Below are 21,066 nucleotides of genomic sequence, written 5' to 3'. Positions count from 1 at the left end.
ATTGAAAGACTTAAATGGAAACTTAGACCAAAAGAAGCACATACATATGAAAAGGTGGTTTTCCTTTAAGCCAGTGATGGCCAAACTTGGCCCGCCAGCTGTTTTGGGACTACAATCCCCATCATCCCTGACCACTGATCCTTTTAGCTAGGGATGATGGGGGTTGTACTCCAAAAAAAGATGGAGGGCCAAGTTTGGCCATCACTGCTTTAAGCGGTCCATCTGAATCAGTGGATGGAAGGAAGCTGCTTCAGAGGAATTTCATGAGGTTGTGCTGATGGGTGTCTAGTTGGATTAGCATATTTCTGGTCAAAGAGAATACTTTGCATGGATGTCAACCACCATTTTTAGCCCACATTGCTTTTAGGATTTTTTTAAAAAAAAACATTTGGCAAGGTGTTACGGACAACCAGCTTACTAAGTACTGAGGTGCAAAATGTGTTAAATTACAACTTGGAAAATACCCATCTGTATACCCACCCCCTTTGTGGCATACAATTAAAATTCCATGGTTTCTTTGCACATGTTGTCTTTACAAAACACAAGTACTGTAAACTACTTTCACAGACACTTTAGCTGTAGAATCCTCCACTGCAATGGTGTTCATTCCGTGTGAGGAAACTACTGCTGTATGTCTGGAGAATAAAACAGGATGTGTTTCCACTCTTCCTTGCCACTATACACCTCCTGGGAAAAGGCAGCCAGGGTACCTTGATGCTGTGTACATTCCCAAGTTGCAACCCAGAAATTCCCTCTTGCCTATTCAAATTTGTCTCCCAGTCTGGAGAGGAGACAGCCACTACTTTTCTTCGTTTATTTCATCAATCCTCTTCCTGCTGTAGCGAGCAAGAAGTCAAGGTGCACTTCACAGGCAGACCACAGTTTCCCCCCCCCCCATCCATTCTGCTACACCGTATTGCTACAGATTGCAAGCTGATGTGTGGTAAAAATCGTCTTACAGTGGAACCTCAGTTTATGAACACCTTGGTTTACGAATTTTCGGTTTACAAATGCCGCGGACCCATCTGGAACGGATTAATTCACTTTCCATTACTTTCAATGGGAAAGTTCGCTTCAGTTTATGAACGCTTCAGTTTATGAACAGACTTCCGGAACCAATTACACCCATGCTTCGGGTTAAGTACGCTTCAGGTTGAGTACTCCGCGGACCCGTCTGGAACAGATTAATCCACTTTCCATTACTTTCTTTTTTTTAAAACATACTTTTTATTAATTTTACAGAATACAAAAAAAAAAAAACAAAAAAAAACGGTACATACATAAACACCTTTTCCACCTCCTTCCTACCCACCCACATGGGTCCTCCCCTGCCACAGAAGTATCCCATGTATGTGAACAGTCAGAGATGGTCCATTTTATGCTTGGATTTCTGTCCTCCTCCCCCTCCCCTGACCCCAAAGCCCCCCCCCTGCCACCAGGGAGCTCCAGCAAACCAGGGCAGTACGCAGGAGGCCATCCATCCAACCATCTATTGTCATACCAAAAAAAGAGAAAAATAGAAATAGGAAAAAAGAAAAAAAAGAAGGGGCAAAAAAAAGAGGAAAAAAAAATACAAAACAGAAAAAAATTTCTTACATTCATGATTGTAAAACCATATTTTGTGGGCTTCCCCTCCCCCCCCTTCCCCGGTTTTCATCCCTTTTTTATCATCTGCAACAGTTTCTTACTTTATAAAAATACACCTTTATATCTTATACAACTTATAAACCAATTGTTAACATTTTCATCTAATATTCAAATCACTGAAAAATCAAACTCCCATTTTATCTTCCCGTGCCTAATTTTTTCTCCCTCTATAAGCCTCCATATTTTCACATTTTCCAAAATCCATTCCCTTTTAAAACTATAACTATTCTCAATTTAACCTTACATCCCCGATTTCCGGCTCCACCCCCCCAATCCAGCAAATTCCATAATCAGCAGACCAGTTATAAACCTGTTAATCCATCCATATAATCACAACATCACTTTCCCTTCACCCCACCCCCTGTTTACAGTCTTTTGCCATCCAGGCCACCATACAGGACCCCTGAATTTCTTCTCTTCTCTGCATATTTTTTCCTTCTTCCCTGTGGGCGTTCTGGAGTTCCAATAATACCAATCGTGCCCCCCTCAAAAGCAGGGCACTCCATCCAACTTTTTGTAGAGTAAAGTCATCATTTTTTTCGTGGTGTGCTTCATTTTGTGTTGAATCATCACAGTCCTCATCTTCATCTTTTCCTTCCAAATCACAGTCATCATCATTGTCATTCTCACATTCATCTTTTTCAGTGTCAAAAGCTTCATCTCCTAAAAAATCATATTCTGCCATCACCATCTGAAATTTTTGCTGTAACTCTTGCCGTCGTGTCTCCTCTTGACATAGCTCTATTCTTGTTTCCCACATTAAGGTCAAAACAGACCGCTGGAACTCAGGGGAACACTTTTTTGTTGACATAATTCAATCCTGCCAAGGTCAAAACTTGTCACATGGGGTGGAATATGATCACAGTTTATTTTCTCGACTCCATTTTAACAAGCTGGCTGCATTCTTCAAGTCTTATAATAATAATAATAATAATAATTTTTTATTTGTACCCCGCCCATCTGGCTGAGTCTCCCCAGCCACTCTGGGCGGCTTCCAGTCGAATATCAAAACAATACAGCAATAGCACAATTACAAAAGTCACAAACAATACATAAACCACATCAAAAAATACACAACCGAATAGAAAACAATTTCAACATAAATCAATATCTAAAACTAAGAATACATCCTTAATACAGTTTAAATAACATAGGTAAAAAATAACAGGAATTTAAACAAACAAAACAAAACAAAACAAAATGGAGCCCTCTCTGCTCAGCAGCAGCGGCGGCAACAGTCCTTTATAAAGCCCATCAGGCCCTGCCCTGGGCCAGGTGGTGAGTGGCAGGACTGGGGCCTTCAGGTGCTGAGCAGGGGAGTCCTCCTGGCTGGCAGCAGCAGCAGCAGCAGTTCTTATAGGCCTCAGGCCCCGCCCAGGCCAGGTGGTGAGTGGCAGGACTGGGGCCTTCAGGTGCTGAGCAGGGGAGTCCTCCTGGCTGGCAGCAGCAGCAGCAGCAGTTCTTATAGGCCTCAGGCCCCGCCCAGGCCAGGTGGTGAGTGGCAGGACTGGGGCCTTCAGGTGCTGAGCAGGGGAGTCCTCCTGGCTGGCAGCAGCAGCAGCAGCAGTTCTTATAGGCCTCAGGCCCCGCCCAGGCCAGGTGGTGAGTGGCAGGACTGGGGCCTTCAGGCGCTGAGCAGGGGAGTCCTCCTGGCTGGCAGCAGCAGCAGCAGCAGTTCTTATAAGGCCTCTATAGGTCTTATTAACAATAAAGTTCGAACTCACATTTCACAAACATTTAAACCAAAAAAAAAATTCCACCAAGTCCAGAAATACAAAGTGAAATAAAAATTGACTCATAAATCCTGATCAACTCACTGGGTTGTCTGGGCTGCCGGCTCCCGAGGAAAAGAAAGATTTTTCTCAGTCTTTACCTCTTGCTGCAGGGCAGTCATAAACCACAGTCTCTCTCCCCTTCTCACCCTGCATCAAAGGGGAGATTCTCTTTGATGCCTTTGAGGGATCCTTTTGAATTGCAAATCTTCTGTTTATGGCTTCGGGTTTCTATTTACTGTCTCTTTTGTTGCCGTGGGGGGGGGGGGTGGCTTCCTCTTTTCTCCCCTCTCTCCCAGATCCAAATTGTTTTATAATCCAAATCGTGAGGTTACTTACAGTCTTTTCCAATCGTTTTATTTTCGGAAGAATCCAGCGCTCTCCGCCTTCGGCTTGAAGCTTCTCCCTGCTAGGATAACGTTGCCGCTCAAAATGGCCCCCGCGACTTCTACCCTCCTCACTCCGGAGCTCTTATTAGAGCTAACCGAAGAGTTGGGGAGTCCGGATTGGGGCTGTGCCGAGCAAATTGCCCCCGGGACGCCCTTCCCGAGGTTCTAAGGGGCGCAGCGTCGCTCTCGCTGCCCTCCCCACTCCTAGCAGGGACGGGCCGTCTCGGAGACGAGACGAAACCCCGCCGATCGGCGCTGGCGCTGAACCCGGAAGCCTCCACTTTCCATTACTTTCAATGGGAAAGTTCACTTCAGTTTATGAACGCTTCAGTTTATGAACAGACTTCCGGAACCAATTGTGTTCATAAACCGAGGTACGGTACCACTGTACTACTTGGTGCAGATCAGAACTATATGTTACTTGAGCAAATATGGGTTCTCAACACTGATCCTGCCTAATTGTGGGAATTCATACAGTATTACCTTAGAAGATGAGTATCAGGAAATATAGACATTACAGTGAATGGCATTTTAGGTTTCATTTCTCTGGGAAACAATATGGGATGGGTGATTCAAACATGCTGCATTGCAATGCACAAGACTTTTTACGATTATGATAAACGCTTAAAATTATTCTGCTCTTCACTGGCAAACTTTTCAAAAGCTTCTCGAAACTACTTCTTCTTCTTCTTCTTCTTCTTCTTCTTCTTCTTCTTCTTCTGCGATCACTTGTAGCCGAGTAAGATTATCTTCCATAAACACAGTTTTAAAAATGAGTCCGTAAGTGACTGTGGAGGCCAATTCTGGATCCACACGTCTTTCCACAGTGGGGACATTGGTTTCCGGGCGGAAGTTGATCACGGTACTGGCCTTTCAAAACTGGCCTTTCATTTGTATACTGCCCTGAGTTCTACAGGTATAGGGCACATAGCTGCCAAGTCTCCCGTTTTCCCTGGGAAAACCCCATTTTTAAAGCCGTTTCCCGCTGTCATCCCAAATGGTGAAATATCCCATAATTCCCCCCTGATTTCTTCCAGTGCCACTCTGCCCATGTCTGGACACCGGAAATCAGGCAGCACCAGCACCGGAAGTTGCTTCTATGCATGTTGACTTCTACGCTTCCAAGCTGAGCCTGTATTTTTCTAACCAGGACTTGGCAGCTATGATAGGGCAGTATACAAATTTAATAAATGATAAAAATAATGAATAATACTTCTAGAAGCCAATTTGTCTATTTTTCAGGATGAATAAGCATGAACAAATGTTTATTATGCCCTTGATATCTTGTTCAGGTTTCCCCCTCCTTTCATTTTGTGTGTGAACTGGCTACTCAGACTCTCTGAGGTTTGCTGCTTGTATAGATTCTAGTATGAGCCTTTCTGTTCTCTGATTGAAATGGACTGACACTTCTGGTTTCACAGAGAACTGTGAATAGAGAATTGAGTAGTTTTGATGTCAGCTCTTGCATGATGCTTGCATAAATTTCCAGGGCTGTCTCAAATAGTTTTGTAGAAGATCAGCAACTGTACTCTTAGTATTTAGGTAATAAGTACTTATGGTTAGGGTTAGTATATGTATGGAGAGAAGGGTCAGTCTATTTCATTTCCATGTCATAGACCAGTTTTGCTCCACTTTTATGCGGACTAAAAAATGCATGTAAATTGTATGCGTTCTGTACAAATTTTACATAGATTCTCCCCCTAAAACATTTTCTCCTGTGCTTTTCAGTGTAGTTCTCCATGAAATATGCTTTCTGAACACATTTCCCCCATATTTTTTGCACATATTTTTGAACTAAAATGGCATGATAAAATCTGGAGAAGTGAGTTATCAGATGGACAGCTGTTTTGTGGTCTGGGGCTGATGAATCAGCTTGTTTTACACTTCCCAAGGGCAATCTCTGAAGCCTCTTTCCAGAGGTCTTCCTTTAATCTTTAATCACTGGCTGCTACTGCTCCTGATAAACCACTGTGTATATGCAGAACATGCCACAGTACCTTGGATTCTGGTTATACAGTTTGAAAATGCTACTTCAGCTTGCTGATATAGATTACTCACTATTGTTTATTTCTTCTGTTTTTCCTTCTGAATGAATTATCAGGCCCAGGACAGAAATTAGAATGAACAAAATGCATGCCATCTGTGAATGAAAGGAACATAAAAAGTTATATAAGGAAAGGATTAAAGAATGACTGGTTATTGCACTTGTACAGGACGCGACCTAAGTGGCCTAGATATTTGTAAACTATGGCTTGTGGAAATTCACGGCTTTATTTATTTGAGGCATTCCCTCAACTTCATTGGCTGACTCAACTGAGCAGAATACCGTTTTTGAATATAATGCCGAAAGACTGAAGAGCCTACTTACATTGAAACACAAGTGTAAATGAATTTATGCACAAAAATGCACTAGACGCAGGTTAAAATTCAGTCTAAAACAAGTGTCTGGGTGATCTGCATAGTGTAAATGAATTTACGCACAAAAATGCACAAGATGTAGAATTAGGATAAAATGCATTCTAAAACGGGATGATCTGCATAAAATACACTGATGTGCTAAATAATATTTTATCCAATTTTTCATTATAAATTACTTCTTCTTCGGTTCTGCAGTACTTTGAATAAGTGTTTTAAAATAAAGCTTTTAAAAAGTTGCATTGTAAGCAGCATCTGAAAATAAAAAAAATTATTGATTAATGAAGATGTGTTTTAAAAGACTATTTAGGGAATTTCCAAGACAATGGATAAACCAATTCCATTTAGGATGCTGCTGGATTAGGGTGCCCATCATTCAAGGGTTTATAGACTGCACATAGAGACTTCTCTATTAGCCAGACACATAGCATGAAATTCACAATCACACTAATATGATCATTTCATCAGTGTAAGCATTTATACTTATTACCAGATGGAACAATCTCCCCTCTCCTCTCCCTGCACACTTTGCTCTTTTTATATAACAAAGTTTAATAATACATAAAACAAACCATTATATTTTTTACTAGTTACTTAGCCGGGAGAGTGTATGTAGCATAAGTGAAAGCATCTCTAATGAAATCATAGAATCATAGAGTTGGAAGAGACCACAAGGGCCATCCAGCCCAACCCCCTGCCAAGCAGGAAACACCATCAAAGCATTCCTGACAGATGGCTGTCAAGCCTCCGCTTAAAGACCTCCAAAGAAGGAGACTCCACCACACTCCTTGTTAGCAAATTCCACTGCCGAACAGCTCTTACTGTCAGGAAGTTCTTCCTAATGTTTAGGTGGAATCTTCTTTCTTGTAGTTTGAATCCATTGCTCCGTGTCCGCTTCTCTGGAGCAGCAGAAAACAACCTTTCTCCCTCCTCTATATGGCATCCTTTTATATATTTGGACATGGCTATCATATCACCCCTTAACCTTCTCTTCTCCAGGCTAAACATACCCAGCTCCCTAAGCCGTTCCTCATAAGGCATCGTTTCCAGGCCTTTGACCATTTTGGTTGCCCTCTTCTGGACATGTTCCAGCTTGTCAGTATCCTTCTTGAACTGTGGTGCCCAGAACTGGACACATAATAATATTATGTAATATTAAGCTTTTATCTGTTTTGTCAGCCACTTATTTACATAGATAAATAGCCTGTCAGATTACTTGAGAGTGCCTCCTTGAAATGACAAAATGTTAAGGAACGTGAGCCACAAACAGCTTCTCTAATGTGCTTCACTGTAACAGTGCAACAGACCTGAAGTGATTCTGGATCACTTCTATACTTCCCTGATGTATTTAAATCATAAGACTATCACTGACAGTTTTATTAGATACACAGAGAAAAATGTATTAGTTTTAAACATTTTGGATACCTCCTGGACCAATCTCCTTAGGGTTGTCCTATTACTTTTGCAATATTTTATACTACCAGCATCACCTTGGATGTACCTGTTAATACAGAGTCATAAAGTGCAAGAAAAACGAAATGCATCTTACCTTTCAACTGTAACCAGCTGTCACAAAGTGGTGTGTGGCTACTGTGAATCCAAATCTATGAATGAAGCCAAGAATTGCTTGCCTTTTATATGTTTAAATCCTGAAACCAGATACCTTGCTTAACCACAGTGTCACATAAAAACAAACACGTGGACTCACTTCCCATTTTACAAGCAATACAATTTAATTGCTGAAGAAACCACAGAGTAAAAGTTCTGACTCACAAGTAATCACTGAAGAGGAAATTGGATTATTTGATGGACATTTATGCTGTGCACAGGAAATTCCTTTCCTACTTCATTCTCTTGCAGACTTCAAAAACACAATCAGAAGAAACATTAGCGTGACCTCACTGGAAATCCAGAATATATTATGAATAAGAGAAATAGTGAATATACTACTATGCAATAGATAAGGAATTTTCTGGCTCAGGATAAAAGCAAGAGGAAATAAAACTCAAATATAGAATGCATGATGTCATTTGCAAAGATTTTTTTCCCCTTTTGCAATCAGAAATTATCTATTGGATCCAGGCTAATGTGAAAACATATTTAAAGTGTGTAACATGTTAATTTCTGAAGAACAATGCAAATGACTAAATGTTGATGTGGCACTATATTTAGCACTGATAATTTGAATACAACTTGTATAAGCACAGAAGGCAAAGCCTTTTCGTGGGGAAAGCATAGCTTGAACTTTCTTGGCCGTATCTGACTTACAGGGATAGGAGTCTTTCCCAGCCTTACCTGCAAATGCCAGGGATTGAAAACACCACCCACCTCCCTACATATTGGCATTGCCCTTGAGGTAAGTGGGCAGTGCATATGGAAGACCTTGCTGTGAAGATAACTGCTCACCATATTTGGGGCCAGAAGGGAATCTGCTTGCAAACAGTTAGGGCATGTTGCCTTCCTCATAACAAGTGTAAAAACTTTTCTGGGTTGAATCCTTAGTGTATTCTTAGGGGGCAGCAGAGTGGGGAAATGGGACATCACACCCCTTGATCAGGTACAATACGGGTGTCCTACCACTTACGTGGGGGTTATGTTCAGGGGCCCCGTGTACATAAATGAAATTGTGTAAAGTGGGGAGCACCCTTGAAAAAGCCTCCAAACACCCATTTTTTCCTGCTCTCCAGCTCTCTTCACACAACTCTGCCTTCAACTAGGGTTGAAGCTCTGCAACTGGCTAGAGGCAGGAGGACATGTGGAAATGCGGCTGCGGCTGCTAAACTACTCATGTGTCAGCTGTTTGGCGGGGAGGCTGAGCAGTCTAAACAAAGCCCTGCAGTGCCTCCAGTCTCTTTAGGGCTTTCTCTGCCCTCACTGACGTCCTCTTCAAGCTCCGAGGAGGGCCTTCTCATGAGCCATGAGGACTCTCCAGCTCTCTCCTGCCATTTACTTACTTACTTACTTACTTACTTACTTACTTACTTACTTACTTACTTACCGGTACTTCCTGGCACCGCACATACGGTATATGCTATCACATGAAAGTAGAATGTGCATAACTGCAGGGATGCTTGTATCTCAGGGTACCCTGGTAAAGGGATCTGGATGGAAGATTCTGCCCAGAAGCCCAGATGAGGTGCAGATGGGCCATAGAACTTCCAAATGGCAGCCTGTGGGAATCAACTTGGTTGACCTGTAACTTGAGGTAACCCTTAACCCAGGCACGACCCTGTTCAACACCAGCCTTCAGGCAGGAGGCTGATTTGGGATCCAACTCAATGCCTAAGCAAAGCCTGCTGGCATCTGTAATCAATAAAGTTGTAGCCATTTTCAATTCCAGAACGTTGTTGTGTCTGTTTATTTTCCTTTATCACAACTCCTTTCCCAGCTTCCCAAGGCACACTGCCCATGGACTCAAATTATAGCTCAGACAATCCCAATAACCCCAGCAATAGCCATAATTAATTTATATGGCCCAATTAGGAAGTAAGGAATTAATAGCACATTTATTAACAGTGGCTGGAATGGTAATAGCCAGAACTTACAAAAACCTTTCACTTAATGAATATTGATCAGTGGCATAATATAGTGTGCCAAACAGTCATAAGGGAAAAGCTGTCACAAAAACTGAAGCTGGCAAGGGGAGAGGAGAAACAATTTGCCTCAGGTGGCAAGCAGACCTGACCCCCACCCCATCACCACAGTTGTGCTGCATCCCAACCTCAGCTTCATTTGCACCACCAATGCTGCCACCCCAGCGCCCTTGCCCTCACTGCTGCGTCCACATCCCTAAACATATTTTTTAGAAAAAAAGCACTGGCCACAACTTTATTAACTACAGGTGTAGATCGGATTTTGCATAGGCATTGGGCATCTATCCAGTCAACCTGGTTGCTGGCTGATATCTCCATCAGGGTCGATCCTGGTGAGAGTATGCCCCCATTGATGCAGATCTGATGGGGAAATCCCATCAGGACACCATTCAGGGATGTTCCATGGCCTGGCAGCCCCTGTCTTTGTGTGGAAGGGAAAATGAATGGATGTTTGGGTCTGAAGATTGGGAAAATACTGCTTAGCACACGGGTGTCAAACACAAGGCCCGGGGGCCAAATCCGGCCTGCCAGACCTCGCCATGTGGCCCGCCAAGCGCCCCAGCCAGCGGGACCTAGCAGCGGGACCTTGCTGCTCAAGCGCCGCGCCGACAAAGCGCCGACAAACAGCTGGGGCCGGGGGGGTAGAAAGGCGGCCGGAGCAGCGCCGCACGGAGAGTCCCGAGCCTCTGGGACGCAGCAGTGCTCTGTAGCACTTTGAATCCTCCTCCTCCTGCCACGGCTCGGCGCCTGGAAATGGCTGCTGCTGCTGAAGCACAGACAAAGCACCCAGCAATGCCCCGTGGAGGAGGAGGAGGATTCAAAGTGCTACAGAGCACTGCTGCGTCCCAGAGGCTCGGTACTCTCCGCACGGCGCTGCCGGGCACCGACCTGGCAAGCCGCCTCCTCCTCCTCCTCTTGCCTCACCTCCTCCTCCTCCTGCCACGGCTCAGCCTCATGAACGTGAGCTCAGCAGCGGCTCAGCCTCACGAATGTGCAACTCTGAGGCTTTACGCACTTCTCCTAAAATGGACACTCACTGCCTCACGCTGCACGGGAAATGCTTTTTGCCCCTGGGTCCCTTCGTGCTCTTTTCTGGCGCTGAATCAAGGCGGTGACCCCCCCTTCCCTTTCTTTCTTCCTCTCTCTCGTTCTTATTCTTTCTTTCCCTCTCCTTCCTTCCATCTTTATCTCTGTCTTCTCTCCCTCTTTCTTTTTCTTTCCTTCTTTATTCCTTCTTTCCTACTCTTCTTTCTCTCACCTCTTTCCTTCCTCTCTCCCTCCTGCTCCCTCTTTTCTTTCTTTCTTTCTTCCTTACTACCTTCCTTTCTTCCTTCTGTCCTTCCCATCTTTCTTCCTCTCCCTCATTCTTATTCTTTCTTTCCCTCTACTTCCTTCCTTCTTTCTCCCTTTCCGTCTTCTCTCCCTCTTTCTTTTTCTTTCCTTCTTTATTCCCTTCCTTATTTCCTACTCTTCTTTCTCTCCCCTCTTTCCTTCCTTCCTCTCTCCCTCCCACTCCCTCTTTCCTTCCTTCCTTCTTTCCTTCCTTCCTTCCTCCCTCCCTCCCCTCCCCCTCCCTCTCCTCAGAAACATAGGATGCTGCTTTATACTTCTGGCCCTTAAACCCTGGAACCAGGAGAGCAGCTCCAGCGAGTCAACCTCAGCCAGTCCCTTTGGTGAAGGGTGGTGGCTCACTGGCAGAACATCTGTCCTGCATGCAGAAGGACCCCAGCATCTCCAGGTACTAGTAGCTCTGCAAAGCTCCTGCATGAAACCCTAGCGAGCCTCCACCACCCAGTGCAGTTAATAAAAATCATTTTTCAATAAATTGTACAATAATTGTACATTTGAATATCTACTTGCCATTATTCTGACTATGTTTCTGCTTTCAGAGCTAGTTATTACTTACATTATTACAAAAAGCAGTAATAATTGAATGCAGTGACAATAATTTATGATAATAAAGAGTGGACACATAGTCCTACAGATACAACCGGCCCTTTGAGGGTGACCAAACTGCTGATGCGGCCCCCGATGAATTTGAGTTTGGCACCCCTGGCTTAGCAGAAGGAGGAACAGTTGGATGTCATCCTGGAATGAATACTTTGAATATATATTTTTTGTATGCAGCTGACTGACAGAGAATTGGAAGGCCTTTTATTTCTCTCTCTTCTTTTTCGTTTTTCTTCTCTCATGCATTCATTATTTTCATCCTCCTCTTTCTTCTTCTTTCTTTTCTTTTCTTTTCGTCATTTTTAGTGTCCTCTACTCTAAGTCCCCGCGATGGGGTGAGCTCCCATTGCTCAGTCCCAGCTCCTGCCAACCTAGCAGTTCGAAAGCACGTCAAAGTGCAAGTAGATAAATACAGCAGGAAGGTAAACGGTGTTTCCGTGTGCTGCTCTGGTTCGCCAGAAGCGGCTTTGTCATGCTGGCCACATGACCTGGAAGCTGTATACCGGCTCCCTCAGCCAATAACACGAGATGAGCGCCGCAACCCCAGAGTCAGTCACGACTGGACCTAATGGTCAGGGGTCCCTTTACCTTTTTACTCTAAGTCACTATTGGTATTATACACATGTGAAGGTAATGGTTGGTTGGTGGAGGACCCTAAGTGAGAGGCAGGGAAGAGCAGATCTCCCGGGGTGGTAGGCTGGGAGAATAAAAGAAAACTCCCAGGTGAGAGTTGGGAGGGTCCCCGCTTTCTGTGTGAGACAAGAGTTAAGAGCTACTTTTGAGAGGGGACTTGGCATTTTCATTTTCATTTTTCTCTTTCTATTTCCATTTAGATTGGTTTGCTTTTTATTGTAATGTATTATGAAAAAGCTCCAATAAAAAAAATAAGACTGAGGGGAAGCTTACGCAATTTGTGGATTATGACCTCATATATACATATATAGGCTTTGTTCTGGTTGTTATTACAGCACATAACAATGCATTTCCTACTTATAGATGAATTCTCAGAGTCAGCCTCATATATCCTTTGGCTTCTTTGTGAGAGTAGAACTTCCTGCATTCTTAGAAAGTTTGTTGTGATCCATAGGGTGGATTTTCCACCCATATATGAAAGCATAGGTCTTATTAACATCTCCATGTGAGAGGCTAGTTTTCCACTGTGACATCACAAATTTTTACAGGGAAATTTTGAGGAGAGCAAATGAAACCTCAATTTTATCCTGCTTCCTTATGACATTGGCAAACCTAGTCAAAGCGTAACTGGCTTTGCATTTCAATAGCATTAAGAACTGTTTTATAAACCATGCAAGCTTTGTTACATCAGCCTCCCACAATCAGAAAAAATTGTCAGCTGTCCCCTTTTTGACGCTCATTGGGAAATTATATTAGCTCTCCTGGAGTTCTGAACTGTGTTAATAATAGTAATATTGGATAAAGAGATAGAAAGAGAAGTTTCTGGCTGAAGGAGGAAATGGAACTATTTCATAGTTAAGCAAAGTTAATAATAATAATCCAACATTATTAGCTGCGACAACTACTGTATATGGAACAAGAGAAGCATACTTATGTTTTTATATTGTAATTTTATCTTGTGAACCGCCCTGAGACCTGCGGGTATAGGGCGCTGTATAAATAAAAAAAAGAGTCTCTGTTTAGCAGTTTTACAAGGATGTTATTATATATACATGGTGAAAGCACCTTCACAACATGGATCAAGACCTAAGTGTGAGGCAGGAGTATATTGGGGGGAGGGGTGTTGATTCAGAAGCTTCCCATATTCACAGGAGTACATGAAACTGAAGAAACTGTTTACAGTGGTACCTCTAGTTACGAACTTAATTCGTTCCGGAGGTCCGTTCTTAACCTGAAACTGTTCTTAGCTAGAGACGTGCTTTCACTAATGGGGCCTCTTGCTGCCACTGCACCACCGGCAAACAATTTCCATTCTCATCCTGGGGCAAAGTTCTCAACTCGAGGTAACTCTTCCAGGTTAGCAGAGTTTGTAACCTGAAGCGTTTGTAACCTGAGCTGTTTATAACTCAAGGTACCACTGTATAGGATATCCTGCCCACTCTTTACCACAAAGTCCCTGAATGGGTTACCACAATATCATATAAAACAAGAAAAAACCACTATAAAACCACTATAAAACAAGCAAAACTGGTCCAAATGGAACAGGACAGTGTCTGACTTTTAGGAAACCTCTGAAGGCATCCCTGTATAGGGAAGTTTTTAATGTTTGATGTTTTACTGTGGTTTTATAAATTGTTGGCAGCTGGCCAGAGTGGCTGGAGCAACCTATTAAGATGGGTGACATATAAATAATAAATGATGATGCTGCAAGTTTTTGAGTGTCAATGACAACAACTGGATGTCTGATTTTAACTAATATCTGATTTTAACCAAGGTGGGGGAAAGAAGTATGGCATGTATATGTGTGTGTATGTAATAAATTCTACCACTAACAGGAAGCATTTTTAGTAATCCACCATACAATAAAGTTTCTCCAGAAAATGGTCTGACTGTAACTTGGGATTCTCTATCTACGCAACCTGAATTCTACTACACTGTTAGCATCTTTGAAAACAGCTGGAGGAGTGATGATAAAAGGACCCTCTCTATAATAAATAATATAGTTTCAGAGGAAATTAGAATTGAAAAGGGTACCAGGCAAGGGTGCCCACTTTCCCCTCTACTTTTTATAACAGTCCTGGAAGTTTTACTGAATATGATCAGGGAAAATGAGGAAGTGAAAGGAATTGTAGTAGGTACAAAGCAATATAAATTAAAAGCCTTTGCTGATGATCTAGTATTGACTTTGCAAGATCCAGAGACAAGTATAATTAGAGCCTTGGAAGTGATTCAGGAGTTCGGACAGTTGGCAGGATTTAAATTAAATAAAATAAAGACTAAAGTCTTAGGTAAAAATTTATCAATAGAGGAAATTAATAGATTACAGAATATTACAGGGTTGACATTTGTGAAGAAGGTGAAGTACCTGGGGGTGAATATGACTGTAAAGAATATCAATCTGTTTAAAAACAATTATGAAAAATTATGGAAAGAGATAAAATATGACTTAGAAGGATGGTCAAATTTGAAGTTATCTATTATGGGCCGCATTTCTGTTATAAAAATGAATGTATTGCCAAAGATGTTATTTTTATTTCAAGCATTACCTATTGTTGATAACGTTGGATGTTTTAAAGAATGGCAAAAGGTATTATCAAAATTTATCTGGCAAGGGAAAAAACCAAGAATTAAGTACAAACTTTTAACAGATGTTAAGGAAAGAGGAGGCTTTTCCCTGCCAGATCTGAAGTTGTATTTTGAAGCAGCAGCCTTTTGCTGGTTAAGAGAATGGTTTGTACTAGATAATGATGATGTACTTGACTTGGAAGGACACGATAATGCGTTTGGTTGGCATGCATATTTATGGTATGATAAAGGTAAGGTCCATAAAGGCTTTAAAAGTCATATTATTAGAAAATCCTTGTATAACATATGGAATAGGTATAAAGATTTGCTAGAACCCAAAACACCCAGGTGGATTTCACCGGCAGAAGCTAAGACGCAGAAAAGATTGAATATGTCAACAAAATGGTTGAAATACAGTGATATTCTAATGGAGGAAGGTGATCAAATGAAGTCAAAACCTTATGAGGTGTTGAAGAGTAGAGTAAATGATTGGTTACAACATCATCAAATTAATGAAATGGATAAAATGGATAAAAAGTTGGTTTTCAAATGAAAAAGTCTAAATTGGAAACAGAATTGTTAGATTCAAAAAGTAAGAATTTATCAAAAATGTATAATTTATTATTAGAATGGCATACAAAAGATGAGCAAACAAAATGTGTGATTATTAAATGGGCAAATGACGTAGGACATAACATCATGGTGGAAGATTGGGAAAGGCTTTGGAAGCATAATATGAGATTTACCGTGTGCACAGTATTAAAAGAAAATTTGATGAAAATGATGTATAGATGGTACCTGACTCCAGTAAAGTTAGCAAAGATTTATCATAAACAAGATAATAAATGTTCGAAATGCAAGAAGCAGAAGGAACCTTCTTCCACATGTGGTGGACGTGTCCCCAAATGAGAGACTTCTGGGAAAAGATTTATAATGAACTGAAAAAAGTGTTGAAAAACACCTTTCCTAAAAAACCAGAGGACTTCTTACTGGGGATAACGGGGGATGAAATACCTAGGAAGGATGTTACTTTCTTTCTGTATGCCACAACAGTCGCAAGAATTCTACTTGCAAAGAATTGGAAGAATGAAGAATTACCAACAGTGGATGAATGGCAGAAGAAGCTGATAGAATTCATGGAACTGTCTGAGTTGACCGGGAGACTCTGGGATCGGAGTGAAGCAGCAGTGGAAGAAGATTGGAAGCAATTTAAAATTTATTTAAAGAGTAAGCATATAATTGATTAGAATTTGTTAGAAGTGAGGGAGATAAAATAGAGGTTGTAGTTAATACAATGGTGTGAAATAGGTATTATTAGAAGTTAATGATAATTTAATTAAGAAGTAAGATATAGATAGAATATAAAAGGATAAGATGTAAAAGATAGAGAAATAAGGTAATATTAAGTTAATAATTAGAAATTATATAAGATTTAGAGTTTACTACAGATGATATGTAAAGAATCGCAGAAGGAGGAGGAATGAGGAAGCCAATAGATTAGAAATAAGGGTTATAAGTTAGAATTTTTGTTTTGATATTTTTTGTATTTTGCATTTTTTGTGTTTTGTATTTTCTTTTTGTGTTTTGTATTTTTGTATGTTTTTGTTGTTTGAAAATCTTTAATAAATACATTTTTTTAAAAAAAGATAAAAGGACCCTCTCATCTTTGGGGGGGACGAACGTTCTTGCCCCTCACCAGGTGATTTTTCCTCTCAGGGAACAGGGTAGCAAATGGTGGAGGATGGAAGTGTGATCAGCATTGAATCAAGCACAGCTGCACATAGTAGGCTTGCTTTCCACCTTGCTGAGAAGGAGTATTTGCTTGGCTCAGATTCTGGTGACACCTCTAGTTTCTTGCCCTGCAGAGGGGATTGGTGTGTGGCAGGCTTCCACTCCCTCATCAAAAGCAAACCTCCAGCTTATCCTGCCCATTCTTGACCCGAAATCTGTACACCAAGAGTGAGGAAAGTGGTTGTGGTGTCTCAACAATCTGCTGTTGTTCACCCACAGATTCAACATGCAGAAGTATTCATGTTAAAGACCTTAGGCATTCCAAACCTTCCATTCCATTCCCTTCCCCTCCACAAACGGGGTTTAATGGAGCAGCATTGCCTCCAGGTCATTGTGCTAGTAAGTCCACTTTGCTGTGACACGATGGCAGTGAGATCATAGCTGCCAAGTTATCCCTTTTTTAAAGGGAAATTCCATTATGCTGAATAGGCTTCCTCGGGAGAAAAGGGAAAACTTGGCAGCTATGAGTGAGATTGGTTTGGGATCCAACAGATCCTGGACTGGCTCACTCCCTCTGTACCGGTACCTACATAATGCCCCATTTCAGGGCCTTCTGCTGGCTACCACTGGCAGACATCCCACCGGAAGCATTCCTGCACTTCCTAAATCATTGGGTTTGGCATCTCATGCTCTTACTTTGTCTCTCACCTCTGATCTACTCTAAAGAAGGCCAAAATATTGTCATAAAGAGTATCTTACCAGCTGTTTTGTTTTACCAGGAATTTGATATATTACGAAAGATACTCAGGGTTTCTTATTGTCCCAGAATTTTCATAGGAACTGAAAATGGTATGTTCTGCAAGAATATTCATAGTTGCCTCTCTCCATTACATAAGTTTCTTAGTAATGGCCTAGTGTTCTTCCTAGATGAACAATTTGGAGCTTTTGAGAGAGTGAAAAAGATGGCTTCATGGAACAGCTCTGGCAGAAGGCAGTGAGTCCCCTCTCAGATAATTGCCTGTGGGTTTGGCCCCTCTTTTGCCTCCTAGTAACTTTTAAGGTCTGAGCTCTACAGAGAACTTACTCTGATCCTTTCCTGCTTGGAAAACTTTTTCTCTAATCCAAGTTGAGATCTGGATTATTTAGTGTTCTAATGAAGGTTGTCCTCACATGTTCTCTTAACTACTCTTTGTTATTTAGTTCACCGTGCTAACTAAATAGTTCAAAAGTACCTTTATGATTAGGGTTGCCAGACTCAATAGAGTCTGGAAACCTTACAGAGAAACCAGCAGACCCTTTGTTTAATTTCCAAGCAAAGGGTCTGCTGGTTTCTCTTTAAAGTTTCTAGACTCAAAAGAGAGCGGGGCAATTAAAGGCACAGAAGTCCTGTCCACTATTGAGTCTGGCAACCCTATTTATGATTGTTAAATTAGTTTACTTGAAATGCTGATTCATTTCAAAATAGGGTAGAGATTCTTATGAAATCTTCCTTTGCCTACTGTTTTTCTGTCTTCTGATTTTTCATTTCTCCAAAAATGTATTACCATTGCTTATAATGTTGAAATCTTTGATACATTCACATCTGTATTTCTGAATGCATGTTTGGATTAAAGATTAAAACAAATAAATAACATTTGTTCATTGCATTGGTGCCAAAGTTCATACTTCCAAAGTCACACAAATGGGACACATTTTCTTGCCCTCAAACTATAGGCCCTTATGCAATTTAGCATATTTGCAAATAAAAACTTAAAAAGCACCAGACCACCACCAACTTATGCAGTGCTTTTTTCTTAAAAAAAATAATGTTTAGGGGTACTCTCATTTTGACTCAAGAAAATCACTGGGAAAAGAAATGAAGTTGCCATTGGAGGTAGTAACAACGAAACTGACCAATTACCGTGCTAGATTCCAACTCCTACTTCACACATTAAATGCTTGCTTCCGTCTGAGACTCAGGAAACACCGTGACAGGAAATGAGGCCGCCATCGGGACTAGCAATGGAACTGACAATTCACCATGCTACAAAAAATTGTTTCCTCTCCTGTTAGATTCACAAACTGTTTAGGGGTACCTCTGCATACTCCCCAGAAAAAAGCACTGAACTTATGTATTTATTTCATTACATTTATATACCACTTGATTGTGTGAAACTTTGAAGTGTTTTGCAAAAAGATAAAACAAGAAAATCATGAAAAAATCACAACCATACTTTGAACCATACAAAAGTTAAAATGCTGAAACAGATTAAAATATCCTCCTTGGTTGTCTAAACCAAGATGTTTTTATCAGGCACCAAAAAGTGTACTGTGAAGGATCCTGCTTGATCTCAATAGATGGCAGCAGTGGTATTGGTGCAAGTTCAGAAAACTTACACTCCCTGACAGGGCTGTCTTAAGCATATGCGGCGCCGGGGTGCAAAGATCCACCCGGTGCCGCCGCCCCCCCCCCCCAGGTTGCCCAGTCCCAGGCACGCAGAAGTGCAGAGCCAGCCGACCACCTCAGCGTCTTGCTGGCTCGGTCACCCCCGAACTTGCGGCGTACAGCCGCCTTGGTGGTTTCAGTTGCTTGGTTGATGATGTCATTATTTGGTTTGTGGGTGTGGTGTAGATTTCACAGGAAGGGAGGGGGTGTACTGTGGGAGGAATTCCACTTGAGGGCGCTGTTTTACTTTGTGGAAAAGCAGGTTTCTACCTGCCCAGGTGTGAAACTTGAGGGATTTTCTTTCCTAACAACGCTCGGGGAGTGGCCTGGATCATTGTGTCAAAATTTCAGGACGATTGGTCAAGCGGTTACGGAGAAAAGTAGAACACGCACTTTCACAATTTTTACATATATATATATATATATATATATATATATATATATATATATAATTTGATTTCCACCTCTGGCATGCTGAGGCTAGGGTGCTATTGTCTCAAGAATAGCTTTAGGATCCTTGTTACGGTCAATGAGAGACGCAGTTGAGGGCAAAATTGTTGTTTCATGTTGTTAGGCTACAATCCTAACCCCACTGACTAGAAAATAAGCCTTGTTTGGTTCAGTAGGACCTACCTCTGAGCAAAGAAACAAAGGAAACTGCCTTGCACTGAGTCAGACCAAAGGCAAGAACAACAGTCAGAGCAACACTGCAAGTCTGTGTGTTTGTGGTACAGTTCACTTCTCCTTTTCATTTCATGCAGACATTTACTTCTGTCCCTCCTTGAAAGTGAACTTTACCTCTCATCTGAAACATAACACAGATTTGATGTTTAGGGAGCCCTGTTGTTATTTGCAGAGCATGTAAAGACCATGGGCTGAGAGTCCCGACTGCAAATTCCCCATTCTTCCTTATGACTCAGCCTGCCCTGAAGTCGAGACAGCACAAATGGATGACAGAGACATTAAGTCTCATTACCCTTTGGGGCCTTGACTTATACTGAGACTACCCAGTAACAGGAGTGTGGTCACTTGTTTCCCATTGGATGCTCGCTTAGAAGTGTTAGGTGGCTGGTTCATTTCTCGCTAGGCTTTGTCCATGAAGTTTACAACCTGGTTTTTTAAAACTTTTTAAAGGACCTGATATTCTTCTGAGGTTTGTCACTTTCTCAATACCAGGGCTGGGGAATTTGCCCTCCAGATGTTGCTGGACTACAGCTCCCAGCATTTGAGTATTGAGGATGATGGGAGTTCAACCACATGAAGGGCTGTAGGTTCCCCACCCCTGGCATGGTCCCAGTGTTAGGTGTGCTGCTTTGGCCCAGAGAGCACCAGTGTACCACTGGTTTTATTTCCATCTTCTGAAATGCCAAGGACCATCAAGGTTTAGTACCTTGAGAACAGTGTTGGGAAACCTCTGGCCCTTCTGATGTTCTTGGATTTCAACTCTTGCCCCCATCAGCATTACCAGTCAGCAGAATTGATAGTTCAAGAACATCTGGAGGGCAGTAGGTTCCCAATCCCTGCTCTAGGGGGGCTTGGTTCCATTTTGCCTGTTGTGAAGCATGGGAAGGAATTCAATTTAGTTCTATAGTAAGTGTTCTGTCAGTGCAGGTTTTTCAGTTTGTCAGATGCTATGATTCCCCCCTCTTTTCTACCTGTGCACTGTTCTGCGCAGAGGCGTAGCAAGCCCAGGTGGTACCCGGTGCATATTTTATTTTATTTTTTGTCACACCCACACCCACGCCACTTTGCAGGAGTGCTGTGCCCTCTTGGGAGCCATGACTCCCATCCGTTTGTTTGTTGTAAAGCGGCAAAGTGGGAGCCACTTACAGCAAGTCAGGTTGGGAGGGAAGCCAGGAGGGGTCCCCCGGCTCAACGTAAGCGGCTCCCACTTTGCTGCTTTACAACAAACCGGGGAGGGAGGGAGGGGGAGCCGTGGCTCCCGT

At 42.1% G+C, this 21,066-nt stretch overlaps 1 protein-coding gene across 1 annotated transcript in view; it reads right to left on the bottom strand.

The window, feature by feature from the left end:
- The window catches only part of LOC118076513 (interleukin-12 subunit beta), a 58,332-nt gene that overhangs the window by 8,986 nt on the left and 28,280 nt on the right, over positions 1-21,066 (bottom strand). The window contains exon 2 of the mRNA XM_088661791.1: positions 5,867-5,948. Within this exon, the coding sequence (XP_088517917.1) occupies positions 5,867-5,948 (82 nt within the window). The remainder of the gene's footprint in view (positions 1-5,866; positions 5,949-21,066) is intronic.

This window comes from Zootoca vivipara, chromosome 2 (genome assembly GCF_965207765.1).
Source record: "Zootoca vivipara chromosome 2, rZooViv2.hap1.1, whole genome shotgun sequence".
Lineage (NCBI taxonomy): Eukaryota > Metazoa > Chordata > Lepidosauria > Squamata > Lacertidae > Zootoca > Zootoca vivipara.
Note: the sequence above shows the minus strand (reverse complement) of the source record. Positions and strands in the feature narration are given on the sequence as shown.